This window comes from Trachypithecus francoisi, unplaced genomic scaffold (genome assembly GCF_009764315.1).
Source record: "Trachypithecus francoisi isolate TF-2019V2 unplaced genomic scaffold, Tfra_2.0 Lachesis_group2, whole genome shotgun sequence".
NCBI classification, from domain to species: domain Eukaryota; kingdom Metazoa; phylum Chordata; class Mammalia; order Primates; family Cercopithecidae; genus Trachypithecus; species Trachypithecus francoisi.
In genome coordinates this window covers 139,298,930-139,326,734 of record NW_022681465.1, presented here as the reverse complement: position 1 = coordinate 139,326,734, position 27,805 = coordinate 139,298,930, and the positions used below count along the sequence as shown (strand labels likewise).

The following is a 27,805-nucleotide window of genomic DNA, read 5'->3' as shown; positions in this document are numbered from 1 at the left end:
TCTACAAGAACTTAAGATCATGGGAACAGTACCACAGGGATGGCGCTAACTATTCATGAGAAAGCGCCCCCATGGTCCAATCACCTCCCACCAGGCCCCACTTGCAACATTCAGGTCTACAATTCAACATGAGATTTGGTGGGGATGCACATCCAAATCATACAACCATGTCTTAGGAGTCTCAGGGCAGCAGTTCCCATTCGGTGCCTAAGAGCTTGATAGGAGCCTCCTGAGTGCTGGCTATGACCTGATCTCAGCCTGTGTCCAGTGGCCTCCCATCCCTGCCCTTAACTCATGTGCTCCTTTTCTTCTCCCAGGGCATTGGCACTGATGAAAAGTGCCTCATTGAGATCTTGGCTTCCCGGACCAATGAGCAGATGCACCAGCTGGTGGCAGCATACAAAGATGGTGAGATGGGCAGGAGGGGCCACTTAGGATCTTCAGACACAAAATGAGGATGATTGCAAGGGTGGGGACACTAAGATTCTAGCCATCTACCTTCTCTCCTCCTTTCTCCTGATCCATTTGTCCACCCATTCATCTATCCAATAAGTACTTACTTCGTGCTGGGTGATGTGCTAGGTTCTCAGGATATGGTAGTGGATAAAACCAAAGGGGTCCCTCTCTCTTAGACCAATGAGATAATGAGATAATGAAGGAGACAGACAATAAACAGGTAAACAGATAAACACAATGATGATGTATTTTAGCTAAGTGTTATGAAGGAAACAAGGTAACAAGAATCAAACTTTTACCAGTGAGGTCTTGGGAGGAAATGAGGAACCAATTATATACAGAATAGAGAGAAGATCTTTCCAACAAAGGGCATGCCAAGTGCCAAGGCCCTGAGATAGAAATGAGCCTGGTAGCTGGTACGAGGCTAGACGGGTAGAGGACAGAGCAGGATCACACAGGGCCTGCAGGTCAAGAGACAGATGGTGTTTTATTCTGAGTCTAATGAGAAGTTGAGGAGTATCATGATCAGTTATGGGTTTTAAGACAGCCACCCTTGTTGCCATGAATTGTAAAGGAATTGAGAACAGGGGAGGAGAGAACCGTCAGAAAACTATAGCCACTGTCCAGGTGGGCCATCCTGGTACAGGTGGGGTAGAGAGAGTGGACAGATTCCATTTCATCACATCATGGTCAGTACGAAGAGCTGTGAAAATACACCCTGGGTCTTGCCATGATGGTCGCGTAGACTGGGTTTGGGAATTTTAAAAAATATCTGATCATTTTGGGGGCATCAGGGGCCTTTATCCTGGATCCCTGAGGTCTCTGGGGATGAGACTAGAGCTTGCGTTCCTTTCTGCAGCCTACGAGCGGGACCTGGAGGCTGACATCATCGGCGACACCTCTGGCCACTTCCAGAAGATGCTTGTGGTCCTGCTCCAGGTTGGTTCACAGCCTGTTTTTTTCCTCTGGAGTTTGGGATGGCTTCTGTCTGGCTCACCTGGGTGTAGATCTGAATGTCCAGGGGTCTGGTCAGCTTCCCCTGGTTTGCGCAGGCAGGTGTATTTGGCTAACACGCTTTCTCTCTGGCACACAGTCCTCTCGTGCCCAGGAGTGTCTTCTGCTGTGACTTTTTTCCTCTCTCCACACTCACTCCTCCCGCTCCTCTCTGGGCTTCCTTCCTGCCATGGCTGCTGCAGCTGCACATGCAGCATTTCTGGACCCCAGCATTCCTGGGGCTGCTGTGTGGAGTCTCCCACGTCTGAGCCTTATTGTCTCCTCACAGCCCACCCAAAGTATATCACAAAGAGACTATTAGGAGGCTACAAATTGGTGTCTGTGGCTGAATTCAACCTGCCAAGTTGGATTTTTTCCCCCATACAATGTGTTTTAAGAAGCAAAGTGAAACAAGTTTGAGTTAGTTGCTAACATTTGGAAACTGTGAGATTTTGCTCAAAAACCAGATTTCTGTATTATTTTGATGTATTGAAAGTTATGGTAGCCGCAGACCTGCATTCTGCATGACTGCAGTGGGCTGGAGATCATATACCTCCTGCTCACTTCACCATGAATGTTATCTCCCTGGCCCTCTAGGTATCTCTGTGACCACAGGCACAGTGGGAACAGGCATTGAGATGTCTCAAGCTCAGCTCCAAGGACCAGATGGTTATGAAACTTTGCATATAAATTAAGCCACCACTATGTTTCCTCTCTCCCCCATTTCCCATTTTATACCAGCTTCTCCCAACTCGGTTCCTCTCATTGCCATAACAATCCTATATTAACCAGCTGGGAAATGATCAGGAGAAACCTCAGGAGTGAGATAGTGTGACCTGTGCCCCATTTTCAAAGTTGCTGCTTCTGGAAAGGAGCGTCGTATCCCTGTATCTTGGAGTCAAGCGTTTTGTATCCTCAAGGGCTAACAGTAAGCAGCAGCGTGGCGCACGTTGTAAGCTTGCCAGCCCTGTCTTCTGCTCAGTCCCAAAGAGAACCCAGGGGATTTGCGATTCTGGAATGCACAATCCAGGGGGAAGAATGGATGGCCGTAGACCTCTCCAGGCCACCTGCAGACCTCTGCCCATGCAAGAAGGAGTTGAGTACTGCTCTCCCCTGTTTCCTTTGTGCATCCTCCCCTATTTGTAAGCCTCCTTATCAGGTGGGGCAAAGGGCTTGGGCAGAACAACAGAAGCACCGTTAGGATTTGGTGACTTTGTAGCTTGTGAGCTCAGATCTTGGGCCCAAATCCTTATTGGTGAATTCTTGAAGTTAGGCATAAGAGCTCCTAATAGAATGCAAATGTTCAGATCCTTTGCCCCTGTGGAATCACTGCTGGAGGAGTGTCATAGGCCATGCCAGGATCTGTGGCAGGGACCCTCGAGAACCTGGGGCCCTGTCCTCAGAGATGTCCTCAGGACAAGGCTCTGCCTACCTCTGGGCTGGGGACACCTGGAAGAACCTTGGTTGTTCTTGGGACTCTCCTGTGTGGACCCAGCCCTGATGATGAAGGGAAAGGCCAGAGGGAGGGACCCTTTCATTGCCTCACAAAATAGATACTGTGGTCTTCATGCAATAGCAGTCACTGCTTCTGGACACATCTGGGCCACCAGGTTTTCCTGCTTTCCCTGTCTCCACCACTGGCATCCAGGCCTCCCTCCTGGCTTGGCTTTGCAGTGTTTGAAACACATATTCTTTGTCTCTCTGCCCAGGGAACCAGGGAGGAGGATGACGTAGTGAGCGAGGACCTGGTACAACAGGACGTCCAGGTAAATAAGCACCATTGAAAGTCCCTGAGGCACAGCAGAAGAGCCTCGGGAGGGGAGAGGTTGGGGCCCTGGGAAGGGCTGGAGGTGAAGTCATTTGCATCAAATACCAGAAATAACCCAGCCACAGCTATCATGTATACTGGTGCTTTGTTGAAGAAAAGATATGTTATCTTTCAAAGGTACATCCCATATGTAATATTGGTGAGATGTACTTTGGACTTTCTTTATTCATTCAGTTATTTAATATTATTGAAGTTAAATACCTAGTATGTGCTAGGCACTCTGCCAAGCGTTGGGAAATCACTAATGAACAAAATCAAGTGGTACCGGGAGAGACAGGCATACATTAATCACACAAACACCTTCTCTATCAATATATTGTATATTGCAGGCGTTTTGAGTACCCAGTACATGCCAGCAGCACTACAGGGGCAGATACAGAGAATGCTATGACATAGTCCCTGTTGTTAAGGAGCTCATACAATAGTGTGGAGATAGACATGTGAAGAAGTCATTATCATATACAGTAGATCAAAGTGATAATGAAGCAGAAAGCTGTGGGAGCCTAGGAGAGGGAGGAAAGGAGGGAAAAGAACTCTACCTGGGAGCATCAGGAAGTACTTTGAGAAAAAATGGAATACTTAATCTGGGCCTTGAAGGTTGAGTAGGAGTTTCTCCAGAAAGAAAGGAAGAAAGGCATATAGGTATAGTCATATACCACGTAATGACGTTTTGGTTAATGATGGACCACATATATGATGCTAGTCCCAATAGATTATGGACCACATATATGATGCTAGTCCTATAAGATTATAACCCCATATTTTTACTGTGCCTTTTCTATGATCATATGTGTCTAGGTACACAAATTCTTGCCATTGTGTAGCAGTTGCCTATGGTATTCGGTAAGGTAACATGCCAAACAGGTGTGCTGACTAGGAGCCATAGGCTATACCATGAAGTCTGGGTGTGTAGTAGACTATGCCATCTAGGTGTGTGTACATGCTCTACGATCCTCACACAATGGCGAAGTCGCCTAACAATGGCAGTTCTCAGAATGTATCCCTATCATTAAAAGACGCATGACTGTTTTATACGCAGAGGTCCTCAGGCTACCAATTACTGGTGTGTCATGGATCAGGCAGCAGTTCTGAGTGGCCTGGTCAGCGTGTCTTGTCTCCTGAGGTTTCCTCTTTCAGTCAAGTGCCACCTCTTCCCCTTTAGGACCTCTACGAGGCAGGGGAACTGAAATGGGGAACGGATGAAGCCCAGTTCATTTACATCTTGGGGAATCGCAGCAAGCAGCATCTTCGGTTGGGTAAGCTCCAGAGAAGACCTAAAGCTGCTCCCTTGGGTTTATGCCAAGAATTCCTTTCTTCATCTCTCTTCTTTACCACTAATGGAACACGACAGCTACTTCAGTCCCAATTCAAACTCTAGTCCTGAGTTTATTAGGTTGTTGCGAAAGTAATTGTGGCTTTTACCATTACTTTAAAAAAAAAAAAAAAATGGCAAAAACCGCAATTACTTTTGCACCAACCTAATATTAGACAGTGGTTTGTACAGTCCCTCAGCAAAGTCATTAACAGGATGCTTGGCCTTCCATCTCCAGTGCCAGTGCTGTCTCCATGTTAGGGGATGAGGTGCAGTCCCTCACCAGCTATGAAGCTCATCTGCACAACGCTGGTGATGTGCGTGATCTCCCAGTCGCCTCCATCAGAGCACCAGCCCTAGCTTCATGGTGGACAGTCAGGTCCTGGCCACTGCGCCCCCCCGCTCTTGAAGTCCTCATTTCTTCTCGGGGTTACAGAGGCACTCTCAAACCTGCCTGTCTCTCTGTCTGACGCAGTGTTCGATGAGTATCTGAAGACCACAGGGAAGCCGATCGAAGCCAGCATCCGAAGGGAGCTGTCTGGGGACTTTGAGAAGCTAATGCTGGCCGTAGGTATGTCCTGACATTGGATTCCTGCGGGTTTTAGGGGATTCTGGAACACTGGCCTAGGAACAAGGAGCTGAGAATGGAAAGGGGAATTACTTGGTATAGAATTGGGAAGGAGAAAACCAGGTGGGCCGTGAATTCTAAAAGTTTCTCCAGGGCAGCATGGCTGAGGCTGGGGAAGGGAAAGGGGCTTGAGCCTCAGGTACTGACTTCCTCCAGCTCCCTTCTTCACCATGGCAGGTGACAAAGAGCTCTGAACTTGGGCTGAGGATAATGATGATCATAATAGTTGACTTTTGCGGAGCATCTGCTACGTGCCAGGCACTGTGCTGAGTGTGTAATCTTTATAAAAGACCCAGGAGTGGCCACTGCCATGATCTCTATTTCACAGATGAGGAAACTGAGTCTCACCAAGGCTGATCATTTGCTGAGGGGTAGTTTTGTAATGAGTTGGGGGTACTGAGAATGTGAGGATGTGAGGAGCTGGCTAGTCAGTGGTGGAGCCAAGATTCAAACCAGGGCTTCTCCCAAACTGGCTTGGAGCAAGTCACTTCTGCTTACTGGGCCTCAGTTTCCTCATCTATTAAGTGGGGTGGGGGGTGGGCAGGAAGGATGGACTGCCTTAATTGCCTCCCCAGAAGCCCTTGCAATTCCAGCATTCCAGCAGTTAGCATGTCTGAGTCAGGAATATGTTGTGTGTTTGTATTTCTTGGGGGAAACCTGCAGCTCCTTTATTGTCCCTCCCAGAGCCATCCCCTGCCCTCCCTGTTTGAAGTAGTCAGCCAGTGGGACTCACAGTGATTCAGTGGGATTCACAATGAGTCAGCTGCCAGTACCTTTCTGGTGTAGCAGGTCTAAACAAATGCGTTTTCCTCCTTCACCCCAGACCCTTCCCCCACCCCAGCTCAATTCCCTGTGAAAACCAAAAGGACTAGAAAGATAAAGGGGATCTGTCTTTGTGATGGACTTCAACAGGATTATTTCAACAAGATTATTTCCTGTTTATTCCCTGGGTTTGCGGTAAAAGTGGGTTGGTCTGGGGTGCTCTGGGGCTGTGAGCTATCAGGAACCACGGTTCTTCCTGTATTGAGCTAGGTGGTCCTCAAGGAACAGAAACAAAGAGGGAGTCAGGCCATCCCATCCCCCTTCAGAGGAAGCCAGAATAACTCTACCTCTTCCTCCCTCTTCACAGTGAAGTGTATCCGGAGCACCCCGGAATATTTTGCCGAAAGGCTCTTCAAGGCTATGAAGGTGCGTGGCGGGACTGATGTGAATGAGGTTTGGGGAAAGGACTATTGGCACTCTTTGACAAGTCCTTGGGATCCAGTGGCCAAAGAGAGCCCTTCAGGGATGGCCACAGGGCTGACCCTGGTGAAGGTGCTCCATCCCAGGTGAGCTCTAGGGCCAGGAATGCTGCTGGTCACATGTCCTTCCATCTGCACACCTGGCTGATGTCATGAGTCAACAGATGGACTTAGGGTGGCAGCCTGCACCTGATCCCTCCAGCCAAATGGGTTGGCAGCTCGGACTTTGAAAAAGTATTAACCAGAATGTTTATATACAGCGTATGTAGGCAGGACCACTTTGGCCTTGCCTGCTAAGACTCATCATGCTCACCCTGTGACAGTTCCACTCTGGGTGTGTTTCTGAGAAAGCTTCCCAGGCTTTTACACATATGACGCACAGAGAAACTAGTATTTTTGTGATGCACCGGAGGAAATGAATGCAGTCATTTGCTGCCAGAGGCCAGAGGCCTGAGGCCTGAGACCTGAGACGCAGGAGCTTGCGCCTTCCTGGCCCTGGTTGGCCATTCCAAAAGTGCAAAGTAGATTGTCGGCCATTCTCTGCCCACCAGTGTGCCATAATGAGGTGGGGCAGCTCAGCCCTAGAGAGATGTTTGCCTATATGCATGAATTCATAAGAATGCCCATCACAAGGCTGCGTGCATGCAGTGGCTCACACCTGTAATCTCAGCACTCTGGGAGGCCAAAGTGGGAGGATCACTTGAGGCCCAAAGTTCAAGACCAGCCTGGGCAACATTGTAAGACCTTTGTCTCTACAAAAATAAAAAACAGAACTAGCCAGGGGCTGTGGCACATACCTGTAGTCCTAACTACTCGAGAGGCTGAGGCAGGAGGATTTCTGGAGCACAGGGCCCATAGGTTTGAGGCTTCAGTGGATGCAGTGTGCTATGTGATCGCACCACTGTACTCTAGCCTGGAAAACAGAGTGAGACCCTGTCTCTTCAAAAAAAAAAAAAAAGGAATACTTATAACAGTATTGCCTGTATTAGGAAAAAGCTAGAAACAACCCAGTGAGTGACCATCAAGAATAGCATGGCAGGCCGGGCGCAGTGGCTCAAGCCTGTAATCCCAGCACTTTGGGAGGCCGAGACGGGCGGATCATGAGGTCAGGAGATCGAGACCATCCTGGCTAACATGGTGAAACCCCGTCTCTACTAAAAAATACAAAAAACTAGCCGGGCGACATGGCGGGCACCTGTAGTCCCAGCTGCTTGGGAGGCTGAGGCAGGAGAATGGCGTAAACCCAGGAGGCGGAGCTTGCCGTGAGCTGAGACCCGGCCACTGCACTCCAGCCTGGGCGGCAGAGCGAGACTCCGTCTCAAAAAAAAAAAATAAAAAATAAAAAATTAAAAAAAAAGAATAGCATGGCAAAAAAAATAAATGCACAGCGGTATATTTGCAAAGTTCCAAAATGTATACATCTAAGTGTATTGCCTAGAGTTACAAAGCTATGGTAAAATTATAAGGAAAATCAAGTGTGAAAATTATACATGAAGAGAGAAGAAGAGGTTTATAACAGTGAGAGGGCTGGGCGCGGTGGCTCACGTGTGTAATCATAGCATTTTGGGAGGCCAAGGCAGCCCTTGAGGCCAGGAGTTCAAGAGCAGCCTGGCCAAGGGCAAGACCCCATCTCTACTAAAAGTACAAAAATTACCTGGGCGTAGTGGCGGGTACCTGTACTCCCAGCTGCTCGGGAAGCTGAGACAGGAGAATTGCTTGAGCCCGCAAGGCAGAGGCTGTAGTGAGCTGAGATCACACCACTGCACTCCAGCCTGGGCAACAGAGTGAGACCCTATCTCAGAAAAAAAAAAAAAAAGCAAAGCAATAAGAGGAGCATAGATAGAGCTTCAATGGGAATGGCAGTGTCTGCTTCTTTTGCTCTAATTTTTAACTTTTTATTATGAAAATAGGATTTTCAACTAAGCTGGGAGCTATCGGCACTCTAGCCTCCTCTCAAGTCCATGTTCCCCAAACCCACTTGTCTTGCAGGGCCTGGGGACTCGGGACAACACCCTCATCCGCATCATGGTCTCCCGTAGTGAGCTGGACATGCTCGACATTCGGGAGATCTTCCGAACCAAGTATGAGAAGTCCCTCTACAGCATGATCAAGGTCAGCAGAGCTCATGGGGGCAGAGAAGGGAGCACAGAGCTTTTCGCCAAGACAGAGGGCTTAGGGACTGACTATTCCCAGGGAAAGGAAATGTCCCAGGAAGTGGGAGTCTCTTGGACATTCCAGGAGCCCCTGTCTTGTGGCTCATTCAAGGAATTTAAGGATATTCAACAGAAAAGCAACTGTTAGGGGTGTTTGTAAGTGGTAAGGCTACAGACGGAGGCAGGAGCTGGGTCATGAAGGACACACAAGCTGAATTAGGGGAGAGGACTCTGCCCCAAGGGCAGTGAGAGTTCACAGTCTCCCGGAGGAAGGCTGGGAAACACCGAAGAACACAAATGAGGGTTAATGGGGAACCTTTGGCCTGGGCCGGGTGATTGGTGATGACCCTGGGACATCCGGCCCCTGAGGCTTCATCAGGAGACAGATGTAAAGTTAGGGAAGTTTTCCCTTTTTTTTTGGATGACTGAAATAAAGCTTTATGGGTTGACAGAGAAAGAGATCCAAGTTGTGTTCTCCAAAGTATGTTTCCAAAGGGTAATTTTTTTAGGTGTTATGTGCAAAATGTTCTATGGGAAAATAAGTTTGTAACAAACCAGAATAAGCAAAGATAAATAAGTCAGTTTCTTTACCTCAGAGCTTCTCACAGCCTTTCATATTTTGAAGTCCATTATGAAGCCCCAAGAGGGATATGGAATATGCATCTATATGGATATGTGCATCTGTGTAATATATATATTTGTTTAATTTTTTGCATTTCCCAACGTTTTTGCTCATGGAACCCCATTCCCATGCATATTTCACGTGGAAGGGCTGGGCTGGGGACTGTCTGTCTGGTGGCACTGCTGTGCTGGGGCACTGGCTTGAAAGGGCAGCTAGCATCTCCTCTCAACTCCGCACATTGGTTGTGAAGTCATATTGGTAACTTGAAATTGTCCATTGCTGGAAGTATTTACACCACAGAAATTGGCAAATGCTATAAATTAGGGCTTCCCCCAACCTCCTGCTGAGAACCAGTTATTCAATATTAACCAGCACAGGAGGGCCAGGGCTGCTATGAATAAGTGTTCATTCAGCCTTCCCTTCTTTTAGGCTGTGCAGAACCTTCACCTCCTTGCCTGAGAGGAGCCCAGGGCTGGATGAGAGGTAACCTTTCTTTCTTTCTCTCCAGAATGACACCTCTGGCGAGTACAAGAAGTCTCTGCTGAAGCTGTGTGGGGGAGATGATGAGTAAGTGGCTTCTTGGCCCCTGGCTGGAGGGCATGGCCTTGGGGTGGCAGGCAGGGACTCTCCTGGCTCGCATCCTGATGGGTGAATTGGATGAGCTGGGGATTCCCCTGAGCCAGGAGTGTCGCAAAAGTGAAAGGCGGCCTTTGCTGGTACTTTTTGTGCTTGTGGATCTGTGTGTCTGAGCATGTGGTGGTCTGAACGTGAGCGTGGTCTCCTGTATATGGAGATGTCTGCTCTTGTGAACCTGGAAAGTCAGTCTGGGGTTGTGGACCAGGAACCAGATTATGAGCATCCAAGCCCTGCTATTTCATAGCGGTTTTTCGGTTTCATCACCTGTTAAATGGGGAAAGGAAACATTCCTGCTCTGCATATTCATTTATGCAGCATGTATGTGTTAAGTGTCTTCTGGGTGCAGACCCTGTGAGGAAGCCCCTGATGAAGGCCATAGCCCAGAAGGAGATATAGACCAGTTTCCAGAAGGGAGCAGTCCTGTGCTGGGGAGAACTGGCTGTGCCATGTAGAAAGCGTATATAAAAGCACACAGAGATGCCCTAGCCCAGACCAAGGGGAGACTCTTTGGAGATACAGGGTGAGACCCAAGGAAGAAGGGGAAGAGCCAGGTGAAGTGAGGGTCTGGGGACAGTGTTTGGGTGGAGGAAATCACCTACAGAAAAGCCTAGGAGTGAGAAGGAGCAGCCTGATTCATTCATATGTCCCAGGTCATGCATTTATGGAGTACTAGGGAGAGAAATAAGGCAGAGAAGTGGGAGGACCTGGGGGCCTCTTCCCAGAGTATTAAATTGGGGCATTACTTGACCAAATTTGTGTGCTGGAAAGGGAACAGGAGGCACTCTGATTTCCTTTCTCTGGGACTTACAAAGATCCAATTACGGAAGGGATGCAAGAATTTCCTGTGAACCTTTGGTAAGGACCATAGAGATTGATGCAGTTCAGCAGATATTACTGAGTTGATACATCCAGGCACTTTGCAGGAGGAGATGTAGGGCTTGCATGGCCATAGCCTGCTCATTGGCCTGTTTGAGAGGGAGAGTTGGATAGAAGACACTCAAATTCTAAGGAAGAAAGGGGAGGCTGAAAGATTGGAAAAATCCTATCCTGCTTGGACCTTGCAGCCAGGAAGGCTGCCCTTAAAAGCCAGCATTGGTTGGGCACAGTGGCTCACGCCTGTAATCCCAATACTTTGAGAGGCTGAGGCGGGAGGATCACCTGAGGTCAGGAGTTCAAGACCAGCCTGGCCAACATGGTGAAACCCTGTCTTTACTAAAACTACAAGAATTAGCCAGGTGTGTGGCCTGTAATCCCAGCTACTCAGGAGGCTGAGGCAGGAGAATCGCTTGAACCCCGGGGGCAGAGGTCTCAGTGAGCTGAGATCGCGCCACTGCACTCCAGCCTGGGTGACAAGAGCGAAACTCCATCTCAAAAAAAGAGGCAGCATTGCAGGGGGTGTCGAGAGATGGAAGGTTCTCAGAAATGGAGGGAGGACCCTGGTGAATGGAGGAGGCATAGGCTGGAGAGAAAGAAAGCTTAACGTGTATGTGGTGTGTGCACGTGTGTGTATGTGTTGGGGTGTGTGTGTGTTGTGTGGAGTGTTGCCCGTGATGACATTCCTTCCTGTCCTCTCCCTAAACCCCTCCATTCCAGTGCTGCTGGCCAGTTCTTCCCGGAGGCAGCGCAGGTGGCCTATCAGATGTGGGAACTTAGTGCAGTGGCCCGAGTAGAGGTCAGACCTTCCCCTCCTCCTGCTTGACCTCTTGACCACAGCTTTTCTGCTTGCGCCTTCCTGCTGCTCTGGTTGGCACCCAGCTGCCCCCTGGCGGCCAACCTGACACGTTGATTCTCACATCTGAAGCTTCCTTTTCTCCCTTGGAGTGATGAATCGGTGGAGGGGCACACCTGGTTTCTGCATTAGCTTCTGACACGCTGGAAAGGGTTCTGGCCCACTTACTAACAGGGCTTGCTGAAATGGAGACCTGGCTGGTTCCATGGAGGGGCCTGTCCCACACGGGGTCCAAAGAGTTGGCCTCAGAGACACGAAAGCTGAGAACAGATGGGCGTCCCTGGGTGCACTGGAGGATTTCAGGTTGTCCTCCGGAGCATCCTCAGACTGGGGGTCCACAAAGGACAGGAATGAAAGGTTTCACTAAAGTACTTTAGGCAACCATTCCAGAGACTGCAATGCTTGGCCCACACAAAAATGTGTAGGACCTTGGAGCTCTCTGTTACTTACTCACTATGCCACCTTTGGAAGATGCCCCCTCCCTCTGGGCCTCTATGTCTCCATCTTTAAAGTGAGGGGTTAACATGGCAATCTCGGTGATCTCTTAGGGCTCTTGAGCTCTGATGTTCTAGGACAGCGTTCCCCAAATGATAAGTCAAGAGATCTTTGCAGATGATCATAGGTGATGTGAGAAGTGAATTTAGTTTGGCAGGGTTGAATAACACAGAACTCCACATAGTGAATGAGAAAGGCACTCCTTTTCAATTTCATCAGCGTTTCTGATTATGTCAAAGAGGAAGTCTTGGTTTGGTGCCACCATCCCTGCAACACTTGCTGATTTTCCTGTTTCACAAAGAGAAAGCTGAGAGAGCTTGCTTTAAGTTTCAGAGCTTCTGGCAAGCAGAGGAATCATGTTCAATTTCATGGCATTTCACCTCTTTTGTTTTTATTACATTGATTTTTGTGGTAAATTGTCAGTTTATGATACATGGTATCAACTTCCTAATTCATGGTAGTAATATTCATGGTAGTAATATAAAAGTAATTTCATCCTTTTTTTTTTTTTTTGAGATAGAGTCTCACTCTGTTACCCAGGCTGGAGTACAGGGCCACGATCATGGCTCACTGCAGCCTCCCCAGGCTCAGATGATTGTTCCACCTTAGCCTCCCAAGTAGCTGGGACTTCAGGTGGACACCACCACACCTGGCTAATTTTTGTAGAGACAGGGTTTCACCGTGTTGCCCAGGCTGGTCTTGAACTCATGGGCTCAAGCGATTCTCCTGCCTTGGCCTCCCAAAGTGCTGAGATTACAGGCATGGGCCATTGTGCCAAGCCTCATTAATTCACTTAACAATTATTTTTTAAGTGTGTCTATTATATGTCAGACACTGTTGTAGGCACCTGGGATATATAACAGGATAAAACGGATACAATTCCTTGCCCTTTGGGAGTAATTTTAAATGCACTTCAAACATGGATGTATTTAAGTAAGTCAGAAAAGAAGTTGAATTACATAAAACCATTAAGAGATGGCATAGTGTGTGTGCTGATTTGGAAAAGTGAAAGTCCTTCAGGAGTGACTGAAATTTGGGAAACTCTGTTCTGGTATTTCAGAACATTTCTGCTGCCTTTTCAGGGGGAATGACTCTTTAAGAGGCAGAGGGGGTCTCGGGGGCAGAGTAGGATTCAGAAGAATTGGGGAGGCTCCGGTGGAATAAGTAGCCAAGGGGCACTAGAACCGAGGCAGATCCTGTGGCAGGCAGGAGCCTAGCCAATTTCCCTTGACCAGGACTTGCCCTGCTCCCAGCCCTGAGTCCCTCTCTCCCTCTCTCTATCTTCCTGTCTCTCTCTCTCAGCTCTTGTGCAGGGGTCTGTCTGCTGTGGCTTCACCTCTGCCTCTTTCCCCACCCACACCGCTTGGTTTGGGGCTCGTGGGGAGAGCTTCCCACCCTCGCATGCTATCTCTCAGCCTGGCCCCTAGGGGGGCCTTCAGACACCTGCTGAGTCTCTTTCTGCTTCTCACAGCTGAAGGGAACTGTGCGCCCAGCCAATGACTTCAACCCTGATGCAGATGCCAAAGCGCTGCGGAAAGCCATGAAGGGACTCGGTATGGGGGATGGGAAGGGAGCAGGGTTGGTCTCGGGTCAGCAGGTGTGGTGGGTTCAGCCATGGGCTGGCAGAGGACAGAGTGAGGTTTCAAATTAGAGTCTGCAGGATGAGGAAGACTTGATCTCAAGTTTCCACCCTCCTGGCTTCTGGAGTATAAGGAGGAGGGGCAGGAGAGGGTTCATAAGGAACTTGACAGAAGCCCTTCCCAGGGACCAAGGTGTCCCCCAGCCTCCTGGGAGCAGTATTCTGGCACTGAAGAGAGTATCAGATCATAGAATTGGTGTGGTGCCCTGGCTCTGCTGCCGACTCACTGTATGACTCTGAGTGAGCCTCTCAGCCACTCTGGGTCTGAATTTCCCGACGTGTAAAATAGGACTGTGGACCCTGGAACCCAAGAGCCCCAGTTCTATGATGGGAGTGTGCCCTGCTGGGCAGGTCTTTCAGACCTACATTTGGCACCAATGGGAGGAGTACTGCACCCACAGGTTCAGATCAGCTGGGCCTGTGCTCAGAAAGTCCAGCCTGGGACTGGCCATCTAGGGTTTGGCTTTCTTTGCCTTTTCTGCCCTCTCTGATAGCAACTCCCGGGAGGCTTTAGGTTAAGTCCATCACCTCCTGGGCTTCCTTTCCATGTGTCTCATGGGAATGATGATATCTGCCAAGCTCAGCTGGGACTATAGGATGATAGAGGTAAAAATGCCATGAAGGACCCCCGTGCTGGGTCTGCGGTTGATGGCATTAATCTGAGAAGCAGGAAGTGGTATCCTAATGCCTTCCAGAGTCAACCTGCCGTGGTTAGAGGGACTCAGGGTCCAGCTCCCAGACAGTTGAAGAGAAAGGACATAGAGTCGCTCACAGGACTTGGACTGTCAGGGTTGGAAGGATCCCTTGGTAACTACTCCAGCCTCTTCATGTTACAGATGTGGAAACCAAGTCCCATGAAGGGAAGGGGACTTGCCCAGGGTGGGTAGCCATTGCCAGAGTCAGAACTAGAACTCAGAGGCCCTGACTCCCAACCCAGTACTCTCTACCTCCCAGCTGTCCTTGTTCCTCAGCGTGTCAACAGGAAAGGGAGGGAGGAGCCCAGCAGAAATCAGTGGCCTGAGCCATAGGCAAGCAGACTGCAGGGACTCAGAAGCACATGGCCGCCTAGCCAGGCTTCTTTTTTTTTTTTTTTTTTTTTTTTTGAGGCGGAGTCTCGCTCTGTCGCCCGGACTGGAGTGCAGTGGCCAGATCTCAGCTCACTGCAAGCTCCGCCTCCCGGGTTTACACCATTCTCCTGCCTCAGCCTCCCAAGTAGCTGGGACTACAGGCGCCCGCCACCTCGCCCGGCTAGTTTTTGTATTTTTAGTAGAGACGGGGTTTCACCATGTTAGCCAGGATGGTCTCGATCTCCTGACCTCGTGATCCGCCCGTCTCGGCCTCCCAAAGTGCTGGGACTAGCCAGGCTTCTACCCTGACAAAGATTGACGAGGGACCATCAGCAGGCGGTGTATGGGGAAAGCCGAGAGCCACAGGCCTTCTTCTGAGGCATGTGGCTTTGGTGACTCAGGGACTGACGAAGATACAATCATCGATATCGTCACGCACCGCAGCAATGCCCAGCGGCAGCAGATCCGGCAGACCTTCAAGTCTCACTTTGGCCGGGTAAGGACCTCCTCCTGGGCTCTGGGTGCGACATGCATGCACCTTGCCTGACTGAGCTCAGCCTGTCCCCATCGGTTCTGCACAGTTGGGCACCAGGGTCTTCATGGCAGTGGGACCCTGTGTGGTCATGTGATCTCAGAGTGTGTCCAGCACTGGGTTTGGGCAGATGTATCTTTCCATTCCCCCAGTTCCTTGTGATGGGCAACACGTGTGTGAGATGCTCAGCGGCCTCAGAGGCGCAGCATGGGGCCAAGATCAGGGCTATGAGTTGTTTTCAACGTGCTTTGGGCGTCTTGCAGTTCCTCCGCACAGAGAGAGCTGGCTTCAAGGCCCCAACTGAGTGTCAGTGATTATTGCACATTGGTGGCATCTGGCTTAGGTGGGGTGTGTTTTCCCCTGGATGGAAACAGTGTCCTTCAGCACTGCTCCCTTCCTGTTCCTGTCTCCTGTGTCAAGGAGAGTGGGTCTTCCTCCTGGTTGTTTTTTCCCTACCCTCTTTGGCTTCATCTAAATAATAAGTGCAACATCAGCAAAGACAGACACAAGCTTCCACGATCCCTCATGTGGAACCCCTGTTTTCTCTCTCCATCTCCCCTATCCTGGGTCATGTGTGGGCAAGTGTTCATGTTGGCATGACTGGGGCTCTGCCCTTTGCAGGACTTAATGACTGACCTGAAGTCTGAGATCTCTGGAGACCTGGCAAGGCTGATTCTGGGGCTCATGATGCCACCGGCCCATTACGATGCCAAGCAGTTGAAGAAGGCCATGGAGGTACAGTTGGCACCAGAGGGTCTAGTGTCTGCTGGTGCCGGTGGGGATACAGGTGGTCCTCAGAAGCCCAGGTGGATTAGCCATAACTTCTTGGTAGAACTCCTCCCACACTCAGTTCAAACTGGCATAAACACAGAAGGAGATGTTGGCTCCTATAACTGAAAACTACAGGACTAGATCTGAGTCCAGAGACTCAAATGATGTTCTGTGGACCCTTGGCTCACCCCTGTCTCGGATCTGCTGTCCTCTCTTATGGCTTCACTCTCAGGCAGCCTTTCTCCCCATGGTGGCAGGGTGACTTATGTCCATCCTGCCAGCTAGCAGCTCCAGCAGAAAGAGTTCCTTCTTCCTAGGAGTTCCAACAACAGTCTTGGCATTTACTCCAAGTTGATTCAGCTTGAGTCACACGCCCACTGGTGTCAGAAGAGTCTCGTGGAGCCGCTGGAGGAAGTGGGGTGGGTCTCGAAGGAAAGCAGCAGCAGTTGGAGTCTGTACTCCAGCCCAGCCCTGCCACTCATTCATTCATTGTGTGACTGGGCCATTCCTTACATTTCCCAATCCTCTGTGCCTTCATCTGGGAAATGGAAATGGTCACCTCTGCCCTTCAAACTAGGACAGGTCAATCAAGGTCACAGGTATGAAGGGCATTGTTAACTCTGAAGACCTGACCCTACACTAAACAAGAAAGCATTATGTTCTGGCCCAGAAGTTGCTAGAACTGCTTTGCTTCCCAAGGTACCAACTGTACTAGTGGATACTGTTTATAAGGAGCATATGGTAACTATCCTAGGCTAGGTACATTAGTTCAATTAGTTGCCTCCTCAAGCCACAAGGCAAGACTCTTATTTTGTCCCCATTTTACAGATGAGGAAACTGAGACTTGGAGATTAGGTTGCTTGGTCAAGGTCATAGAGCTATGAAGTAGCAAAGCTGAGGTTCAGACCAGTCTGTCTGACTCTAGAGCCTGTCTTGACAACCACATAAAACCAGTAGTGCTTTTGGCCCCTTGAGCATTAAGAGGAAGGCAGCAATGGGGAGCTAGAGGACTTCATAAAAACGTTGCCTAGGCTAAGCAGATTAAGATGATTGTTTTTTAAAATACCTAAGCCAAAAAGCAAATGATCTAAAGACATGGGGTTCAGAAATAGAAGAGATCAACGAGCTAACCCAACTCAATCCTTTCCATTTTCAAAGTTTCCAAGTGGGAAACAGAGGCTCAGAGAGTCAGTGAGTTTGGGGGAGACCAGGGCTAGACCCTAGTCTCGGCACTTTCTTGATTGCCTCACCACACACCTGCTTCTAACAAAGAAATGATTGAAGATCTCAATCAGGATGAGTCTCCTAGGATCTGAGAAGGCAGTACCATTAGTGACCTCTTTGAGGACAGAGAACATGTCTTGCCTCTTGCCTTTTTTTTTTTTTTTTTTGAGACGGAGTCTCGCTCTTTCACCCAGGCTGGAGTGCAATGGTGTGATCTCGGCTCCCTGCAACCTCTGCCTCCCAGGTTCAAGTGATTCTCCTGCCTCAGCCTCCTGAGTAGTGATTACAGGTGCCTGCCACCATGCCCAGCTAATTTTTTTGTCTTTCTAGTAGAGAAGGGGTTTCACCATGTTTGCCAGGATGGTCTTGAACTCCTGACCTCAGGTGATCTGCCCGCCTCGGCTTCCCAAAGTGCTGGGATTACAGGCATTAGCCACCATGCCTGGACTTTTTTTTTTTTCTTTTTGGTAGCTGTAGCCCCAGCACCTTGCACAGTGGCTAACACATAATAGGTGCCTTAACAAGTATTTGAATGAGTGAATTAGTCATTGACTCAATCAATCAATCTTGCCTGCCTTCTCTCTTCCCTGATAGTTTTCCCCACTTCCCTGTATGCAGATATTTGCATAACAGGTCCCCAGCCTGCGGTAGTCCAGGGCATGTAATGTCTCCATTCACAAATCACTCCTCAAATCCAAGAATAAACATGTAAGCCAGCCATGGTGGCTCATGCCTGTATTCTTTTTTTTTTTTTTTTTTGAGACGGAGTCTCGCTCTGCCACCCAGGCTGGAGTGCAGTGGCCGGATCTCAGCTCACTGCAAGCTCCGCCTCCCGGGTTTACGCCATTCTCCTGCCTCAGCCTCCCGAGTAGGTGGGACTACAGGCGCCCGCCTCGTCGCCTGGCTAGTTTTTTGTATTTTTAAGTAGAGATGGGGTTTCACCGTGTTAGCCAGGATGGTCTCGATCTCCTGACCTCGTGATCCGCCCGTCTCGGCCTCCCAAAGTGCTGGGATTACAGGCTTGAGCCACCGCGCCCGGCCTCATGCCTGTATTCTTAAAACTTTGGGCTTGAGTCCAGGAGTTCCAGATCAGGCTGGGCAATATGGTGAAGCCCTATCTCTACAAAAAAATATAAAAATTAGCCAAGCATGGTGGCATGCTTCTGTGGCCCCAGCTACTTGGGAGGCTGAAGTAGGAGGATCCCTTAGTCTGGGAGGTTGAGGCTGCAGTAATCATGCCACTGCACTCCAGCCTGGGCAACAGAGCAAGACTCTGTCTCAAAAGAAAACATAATGTAGCATTTTATCTTAAGCACAAAACTTTTTTTCTTCTAACAAAATAATACATGTCCACTGTGAAGACTTGAAGAAATATAGAGTAAAAAAGAAGAAAATAGCAATCGTCTGTGATCCTTCACTCAAGCAGAGACCACACCACTAGTTAACACCGTGAGGCCTGTGCGTGTCCTTCTGTTCTCTTCAAATACTTACATGTGGATATTTCCATTCAGACGTTCATGTGTGTGTGTGGTGTTATACACACATGCCTATATACCTTTTCTTTTTGGGGGGCTGGAAGGCAAAGCAGTTCCCATGGGAGGTTCTGGGAATCTTGACAGGCTGGCACAGTCAGCCTTGGTTGTGCCACGGTCTCGGGCCTGGGGGCCATGTCTGGAGGTGAGGAGAAAATCCAGGAAGGCTTGGCCTGAGCTTTAGCCATCCGGGCCCCATGGACCTCTGCACAGGTGGTCGGAACTATGGCTGAGATCATCTTTGTCTTGACATTCCAGGGAGCCGGCACAGATGAAAAAGCTCTTATTGAAATCCTGGCCACTCGGACCAATGCCGAAATTCGGGCCATCAATGAGGCCTATAAGGAGGGTGAGTTTGGGAGGCCTGGGCCCAGATGCTGGGAGGAGAAGACCCAGGCCCCCCAGCTTCCAACCCCAGCTCTGCCCAGGACTCTGGCCTATCTCCTTTCCCTGAGTCCTTGAGGATTTGATAAGCCCCTTGGGTGTGCCCATTCCTGTGTCTAGGGAAAGACAGGTGCCCTGGAAGGACAAAGGCCTGGAGGTATAAGAAGGCTTGGCTGGAAGTGGGAGGAGAGAACATTCCAGAGAGGGAGGGCAACTTTAGGGGTGTGTAGTCCATGCAGTTCTACATGACCCCACAGCCAGAAGGGCCCCACACTTGGTTGTATGCTATGCTCTCACTGTCCAGAAATTCTTTTTTTTTTTTTTTTTTGAGGCGGAGTCTCACTCTGTCGCCCAGGCTGGAGTGCAGTGGCCGGATCTCAGCTCACTGCAAGCTCCGCCTCCCGGGTTTACGCCATTCTCCTGCCTCAGCCTCCCCAGTAGCTGGGACTACAGGCGCCCGCCATCTCGCCCGGCTGGTTTTTGTATTTTTAGTAGAGACGGGGTTTCACCGTGTTAGCCAGGATGGTCTCGATCTCCTGACCTCGTGATCCGCCCGTCTCGGCCTCCCAAAGTGCTGGGATTACAGGCTTGAGCCACCGCGCCCGGCCGTTTTTTTTTTTTTTTTTTTTTTGAGACGGAGTCTCTCTCTGTCGCCCAGGCTGGAGTGCAGTGGCCTGATCTCAGCTCACTGCAACCTCTGCCTCCCGGGTTTACACCATTCTCCTGCCTCAGCCTCCCGAGTAGCTGGGATTACAGGCGCCCGCCACCTCGCCTGGCTAGTTTTTTGTATTTTTTTAGTAGAGACGGGGTTTCACCGTGTTAGCCAGGATGGTCTCGATCTCCTGACCTCGTGATCCACCCGTCTCGGCCCCCAAAGTGCTGGGATTACAGGCTTGAGCCACTGTGCCCGGCGCAAAAATTCTTAATTTTTAAGCAAGTGGCCCCATATTTTCATTCTGAAGAATCTTGAGTACCGGTCAAAAATGTTTAAATTGGCTAGGTGCAGTGGCTTACACCTGTAATCCCAGCACTTTGGGAGTCTGAGGCAGGTGGATAGCTTGAGCCCAGGAGTTCGAGACCAGCCTGGGCAATGTGGCAAAACCCCATCTCTACAAAAAATATAAAAATTGGCTGGGCGCAGTGGCTCACTCTGTTAATCCCAGCACTTTGGGAGGCCAGGGTGGGTGTATCACTTGAGGTCAGGAGTTCGAGACCAACTTGGCTAACATGGTGAGACCCAATCTCTACTAAAAATGCAAAAATTAGCCAGGCGTGGTGGCATGCGCCTGTAGCCCCAGCTACTCAGGAGACTGAGGCAGGAGGATCACTTGAACCTGGGAAGCAGAGGTTGCAGTGAGCCAAGATCATGCCTGGGAAGCAGAGGTTGCAGTGAGCCAAGATCATGCCACTGCACTCCAACCTGGGTGACAGAACGAGATTCCGCCTCAAAAAAAAAAAAAGTTAGCTAAGTGTGGCGGCATGTGCCTATAGTCCCAGCTATTCAGGAGACTGAGGTGGAAGGATCACCTGAGCCCAAGGAGGTCGAGGCTGTAGTGAGCCTTGATCATACCAACCGCACTCCAGCCTGGGTGACAGAGTGAGACCCTGTCTCAAAAAAAAAAAAATTAAAAACATTTTTAAAAAGTTTAAATTTTTTATCTTATAAGCAGCTTTAAAATGGTAGAATTTTTGAGTACATGAGTGACATAGTCAGAGCTCTGCTTTTGGGTTTAGCAACTGCCATGCAGGAGGGAAGATAGAAGAGAGAATGACAACAGGAAGGTGACTTAAGAGGCTGTTAAATATTAAAGGCGAGATGCAATGGGACCTCAAGTGGCACAGCGCCAAGGGGATGGAGGAGAGGTGATGGGTTGATGAGAATGCCCATTGTCTTACAAAATCAGCAGGAGGATGACTGGATGCCCCCCTGAGCCAGTTACAAACCCTTTCATTCCCACCTCCCCCTGGCTCAAGCCTGAATTTCCTGGACCTCCCTCCCCACAACGAAATCCTTCTTGGCCAGCAGCTACCCACACCTTTTCTCTGTCTCAGACTATCACAAGTCCCTGGAGGATGCTCTGAGCTCAGACACATCTGGCCACTTCAGGAGGATCCTCATTTCTCTGGCCACGGTGAGTGAATTCATGGGCCTCAGGTCTGCTTGCCCATCTGGAGGCCTGGGAGGAAGGGAAGGTTCACTGAGTGGAGGGTACAGGGGAGTTAGAAGTGCACTCCTGATGGAGAGGGGGTGTCTCCCCACTTGCCTCCTTAGAGTCCCACCAGCCATCCCTGGTGTTCACTTGTCAGAGCTGGCGTGGTACCACCTTCTCCAGACAGTCCTTCCTGGTGGCCCTTGGCCTGGCTTTTTGGGCCCCCAGCTCACACAACAAAGCCATGTGGGTGACCCTCTCCTGTGTTGTTACCTGGGAGCTTCTGTCACCATCTCTTGAATTCCCATAACAAAAATGGCAGGCCCTGGTTGACGGTTACTGAGAGCTTTCTGTGTGTCAGGCATTGGTGCTGAGCGCCTTGCACACATTCTCAGTTAATGACCCCAACAGCCTACTTATGGAGGCAGGATTTTCATCCCTGTGTAACTGATGAGGAAGAGCATTCAGAAAGGTGAAAATGAGCAGGGTATGTGGTGGTGCAGAGATGGAGATGGGTCGATGCTTGGAGTCTGACCTTTCTTGCTGCTCCTGCTGCAGGGGAATCGTGAGGAGGGAGGAGAAAACCTGGACCAGGCACGGGAAGATGCCCAGGTAAGACCCCCAGCCCACCCCAGTCACCTCTGCTGGGTGTCCCTGAGAAGTAGGTCCAGCTTATGCGTGTCTACACCAGGCCTTGTCTGCGAGTGAAGGCTCCTGGCAGGGGCATGGTTGGTTTGATTGGCTGATACTTAGACTGCAGAAATGAGGTTTAGGAGTGTGGTGCTGGTATTACTGACATTTCCTAGGGGAATAGCAGGACCTTCAGAGCGGGCAGGGACCTGCAGGTCACCCAGGTCAAAGCCCTGATGTTACAGTGGGAAAATGGAGGTCCAGAGAGGGCAAATGACTTCTGAAAGTCACACAACAAGTCAGTGGCCCCGGTAGAACTGACCCCTAGAGAGCTGGCCTGGGAACTTGCTGAGAAGGGTGCTAAAGGTCTTGGTTTATTATCTGTAAAATGGGACTGAGATTGGAGGGAGTGTCCTGGGACAAGCCTAGAAAGTAAGTTCCTCAAGGGCTGGACTCTTCATTTTGTTCACTAATATATTCAAAGTAACACATGATCAGTACTCAATAAATATTTGTTGAATGAATAGCAGGGAAAAGGGTTCTCTAGGAGTCTCTTGGCTGCTCTGCTTCTGCCCTGCTCCTTAGCCTAGTGAGCTTGAGGTTTGGAAATGGCTTCTTACGGTGGTTGGACAACCCCAAATTCATTTTCCCTGAGGGTTCCTGTGGCTGGGCAGTCCCTACTGAGGCCAGTGCATTGTCCTCCACTGACCTGCACCTTGATCCCAGCACCCAGTAGCTTGACCCAGGTCCATGTCTCCATCTCTTCTGCCTGCCTCATCCTCCTGCCCCCAAAAGCTGTGTCCAGAGATGTGGGGGAATGGACACCACAGACTGTGAATCCAGCCCCCATGTTTTATAGTTGGTGAGTTAAAAAGAGCACCGATGGATTGAGAGGGAACCAACTTTTGTGTTCCCAGGTCCCATAACAGAAGTGTGGTATATATTACAACAGCATCTGAACTGGAACCTGACAGTTACAGAACTGTAATTATAATTATTAGAATGCATACTATGATGCCAAGATTATTCTATACGTTTTTGTGTTCCCCCTTTTTACTAGAGGAAAATGAAGCTCCTTAACCTATTCAAGGATACAGTTTCTAAGTGGTGGTGGTTTGATCTGAACTCAGGCTTGCCTGACTCCAGAGTCTATGCTTAATTCCATTTACAGTAATATCCTCCAAGACCCAGTAGGGTTAAGGTCCCCTGCAGCTTCCACATCAAGTAGCTGTTGTTGTCCAGTCGTCCAACCCTTACTTTGGAATATAGTTGTCAAAAGCTGCATGGTTACACTTAAATGTATGGTATTTCAGCTACATTGTGGGCACATGGATGGGGGCTAGGCTGAGAACCCAGCCAGACACTAGGGTGACTTGCTGAGCCACATTTCATTCACTCATTCAACGGATGTTTATTATTACTGTGAACAGCCTTGTGTGCTGCTGAGAGTTTTTTTTTTTTTGAATCTCAGCTCTCACCCCAAATCTATCCTCCAACCCTAAATTGATCTTCCCAGGAATGTTTCTGCCTGTGCCTGGTTTGCCAATGAGGCTGTGCTTCCAATTGCCGCTAGCAGGGGGCAGTGGTGGGCCTTGCTGATACCTGCTTCGCAAAAGGAGAGAAGTGGAGAGAGAGAACCCGGGTGGAAATAGCTAAGGGACGCTTGAGCCAGATCCCTGCCCAACTCGGCTACTTCTCCAGATTTAGGATGCTAGACCCCAGCTCATTTTCTTGTAACTAGCAGTACATTCTTTTATAGAAACTAGAAAATAAAGAGAAGCCAAAAAAGACTCCATAACCTAATAGTAATAACCATTGTCAGTATTGTAGTATACATTATTCTAGTTGTTTCTCTATGTGTATGTAAAAGTGGATTCTTTATTTCTGACAGTTAAAAATTAATACTATGTGAATATTGTTGCACTTTTTAATCAACAATATCATTTAATGGCTATATACTGTTCGTATCTGAATCTATCATGTTATTTAACCAGGTTTCTTCCTAGTAGCAAACTCTTTTATCACATTCATGAATTATTCCTTAGAATGAATTTCCAGAGATGAAATGGAAATGTGGGAGCAAAATGTATATAAAAATTAAGGGCATTTGATAGGGCCAGTCAAGCTCCCCCTTAGATATTGCACATGAGTACTTGGCAGTTTGTATTTGCCTGTTTTACACTGCCTCCCTGGCGGCCTCTCACTCTGGATGTCTAGAACACCCTCAAGCTCTTAGAAGTCTGGGTCTGTTATTAACCAGTTGAACATATGTCCAGTTTCCACCTGTGGCCCCACAGTAATTGTTAATAGCTTCCCCTTTCACTCTGTCGTCCAATTTGAGCAATAAATTATAAATAACTAATTATTATAGACCCACCATGAAATGAAGGATTGTGGTCGTTTTTAGATAATCAATACTCAGACCTTTTTTTTTTTTTTTTTTTTTGATGGAGTCTCGCTCTGTCACCCAGGCTGGAGCGCAGTGGTACGATCTCGGCTCACTCCTACCTCTGCCTCCTGGGTTCAAGCAATTCTCCAGGCTCAGCCTCCCAAGTAGCTGGGATTACAGGCACCCACGACCATGCCCAGCTAATTTTTTTGTATTTTTAGTAGAGACAGGGTTTCACCTTATTGGCCAGGCTGGTCTCAAACTCCTGACTTCAAGTGATCCACCTGCCTCAGCCTCCCAAAGTGCTAGGATTACAGGTGCGAGCCACCGTGCTCAGACCAGACTTTTAAAAATATAACAGCTTTCTTGAAATAGAATTAATCTACCATATTATTGACCAGCTATATTGAAATAGAATTCACCTACCATACTATTGACCAGCTTTATTGAAATGGAATTCATCTACCATACTATTGACTAGCTTTATTGAAATAGAATTCATCTGCCATACTATTCACCAGCTTTATTGAAATAGAATTCATCTACCATACTATTGACCAGCTTTATTGAAATAGAATTCGTCTGCCATACTGTTGACCAGCTTTATTGAAATAGAATTCATCTACCGTACTATTGAACCATTTAAAATATTGAAATAGAATTCATCTACCATACTATTGACCCATTTAAAGTGTGCAATTCAGTGGTTTTTAGTATCTTCACAGACTTAATGCAACCATCACCACAATCAATTTTAGAACATTTCATCACCCCCAAAAGAAACTCCATACACATTAGCTGTCACTCCTTATGTCCTCCTAACCGCCCCCAGCCCTAAGCAACCGCTAATCTACTTTCTGTGTCTCCAGATGTGCCTCTTCCCAACATCTCATGTAAATACAGCGATATAATACGTGGCCTTTTGGACGGGCTTCTTCACCTAAGAAAACACTAATTTAAACATTGTGTTAAACACTTAACAGTGTTTTCAAGGGTCACCCGTGTTGTAGCATGTTGGGACTCCCTTTTCATTGCCAAATAATATTCCATTATCCATTCATCAGCTGTTGGACATTTGGGTTATTTCCACCTTTTGGCTATCATGACTAATGCTGCTCTAAACATTTGTGTACAAGTTTGTGTAGAGTTTTTGTGTGCACATATGTTTTCATTTCTCTTAGATAGAATTGCTGGGTCATATGAGAACTCTAAGTTTAACCATTTGAGGAACTGTCCAGATTAATTTTTGCATGAAGTAGCTAGGCTAATAAGAACAAGCTTTTGTGGTGAATATTAATTTAGTGCCCCACCACTTTTTTTTTTTACATTACAGATATTGTTATCTTAAAGATGCTTTGAAAAACCTAATATGTCTAGGGTTCTCTGACCTGCGTAAGTGAGAAGGATTGGGACTTTTGAGTCTTTTCTGTTAAATCTTTAAAACATGTCCCTCTCCCTTTCCTCTTAAAAGTGATACAGTTTTGGCCGGGTGCGGTGGCTCAAGCCTGTAATCCCAGCACTTTGGGAGGCCGAGACGGGCGGATCACGAGGTCAGGAGATCGAGACCATCCTGGCTAATACGGTGAAACCCCGTCTCTACTAAAAAAAACACAAAAAACTAGCCGGGCGACGAGGCGGGCGCCTGTAGTCCCAGCTACTCGGGAGGCTGAGACAGGAGAATGGCGTGAACCCAGGAGGCGGAGCTTGCAGTGAGCTGAGAGCCGGCCACTGCACTCCAGCCGGGGCGGCAGAGCAAGACTCCGTCTCAAAAAAAAAAAAAAAAAAAATGATACAGTTTTATTTAGCGTAAGTTTTTACAAATTTTTGATAAAATACATATAAACTTTATCATATTAATCATTTTATTTATTTATTTTTGGAGATGGAGTTTTCCTCTTGTTGCCCAGGCTGGAGTGCAATGTCGCAATTTGGCTCACTACAACCTCCACCTCCCGGGTTCAAGTGATTCTCCTGCCTTACCCTCCTGAGTAGCTGGGATTACAGGCACCCACGACCATGCCCGGCTAATTTTTTTGTAGTTTTAGTAGAGACAGGGTTTTACCATGTTGGCCAGACTGGTCTCAAACTCCTGACCTCAGGTGATCCACCTGCCTCAGCCTCCCAAAGTGCTGGGATTACAGGCATGAGTCATCATGCCTGGCCAATCATTTTAAAGTATACAGTTCAGTGGCATTAAGTACATTCACATGGTGGGCAGCCATCACGACCAGCCATTCGAAAACTGTTTTCATCGTGCAAAACCAAAACTCTGGACCCATTCAACAGCCACTTCCCATTCTCCCTTCCCCCAGCCCCTGGCAACCACCATTCTTTCTATGTCTGTGAATTTGACCACTCTAGGGACTTCATGTAAGTGGAATTATACAGTATTTATGCTTTTATGACTGGCTTCCTTTACCTAGTATGATGTCCTCGGGGTTCAACTAGGTTTTTGTTTTGTGATGTTTGAGACATAACGGGGTGACAGGTTCTCACACTGTCACACAGGTTGGAGTGCAGTGGTGCAATCTTGGCTCACTGCAACCTCCGACTTCTAGGCTCAAGCAATCCTCCCACCTCAGTGCCCCAAATAGCTGGGATTACAGGCATGAGCCACCATGCTCAGCTAAGTTTTTGGTAGAGCAGGGTTTCTCCATGTTGTCCAGGCTGGTCTCAAACTCATAGGCTCAAGTGATCCTCCCACCTGGGCCTCCCAAAGTCTGGGATAACAGGTGTGAGCTGCTGTGCCTGGTGTAGGTTGTTTTTAATACAGAAAAATATTTTAAAAACCAGAAACAGCCTATAATCCTAGTAGCCTTGATAAGTCTTATTTAAGATTTAAATTTCAAATGAAATAATATTTTTGCATATTTAAGAAATAAAACTTCAGGAAGAATAAAAAGAAATGCAAAAGCTTTCCTGCATAGTACCTCTCCTCAAAGGTGTCTTGACAGTTTCTTAAGTACTTCCCAGGAAGTATGAGAAAGTGAGTGTTTATTTATTTATTTATTTTTTTTTTAATCTAGATGAAAGAAATACTATTTTACACAAAAATATGCTATACTTCTTTACTTAATTTAAATGGAAACTCTTGTTATCAGCATTGTAGATTAATCTCATCCTTTGTAAGAATTGCATGGATTGTTTCCATTGATTGGATAATCCATAGCCTGTTTAACAAGTCAATCTCAGGATGGTTTACAGTTTTTCTCTGTTACGAAAAATGCTGACCGGGCGTGGTGGCTCAAGCCTGTAATCCCAGCACTTTGGGAGGCAGAGGCGGGTGGACCACCTAAGGTCAGGAGTTGGAGACCAGCCTGGTCAGCATTGTGAAACCCCATCTCTACTAAAAATACAAAAAAAAATTAACTGGACTTCGTGGCACATGCCTGTA

General features: G+C 48.3%; 1 protein-coding gene across 4 annotated transcripts in view; it reads left to right on the top strand.

The window, feature by feature from the left end:
• ANXA6 (annexin A6) overlaps positions 1-27,805 on the top strand; it is a 60,480-nt gene that overhangs the window by 21,569 nt on the left and 11,106 nt on the right. For 3 of the 4 annotated variants that reach the window (XM_033180648.1, XM_033180646.1, XM_033180647.1), the window contains exons 6-20: positions 318-408; positions 1,316-1,395; positions 3,159-3,215; positions 4,440-4,533; positions 5,065-5,160; positions 6,347-6,405; positions 8,448-8,570; positions 9,742-9,800; positions 11,463-11,541; positions 13,565-13,646; positions 15,201-15,295; positions 15,953-16,066; positions 19,117-19,207; positions 21,295-21,374; positions 21,951-22,004. In XM_033180648.1, the coding sequence (XP_033036539.1) occupies positions 318-408; positions 1,316-1,395; positions 3,159-3,215; positions 4,440-4,533; positions 5,065-5,160; positions 6,347-6,405; positions 8,448-8,570; positions 9,742-9,800; positions 11,463-11,541; positions 13,565-13,646; positions 15,201-15,295; positions 15,953-16,066; positions 19,117-19,207; positions 21,295-21,374; positions 21,951-22,004 (1,254 nt within the window). The remainder of the gene's footprint in view (positions 1-317; positions 409-1,315; positions 1,396-3,158; positions 3,216-4,439; positions 4,534-5,064; positions 5,161-6,346; positions 6,406-8,447; positions 8,571-9,741; positions 9,801-11,462; positions 11,542-13,564; positions 13,647-15,200; positions 15,296-15,952; positions 16,067-19,116; positions 19,208-21,294; positions 21,375-21,950; positions 22,005-27,805) is intronic. The other variant, XM_033180649.1, reaches the window with a different exon arrangement.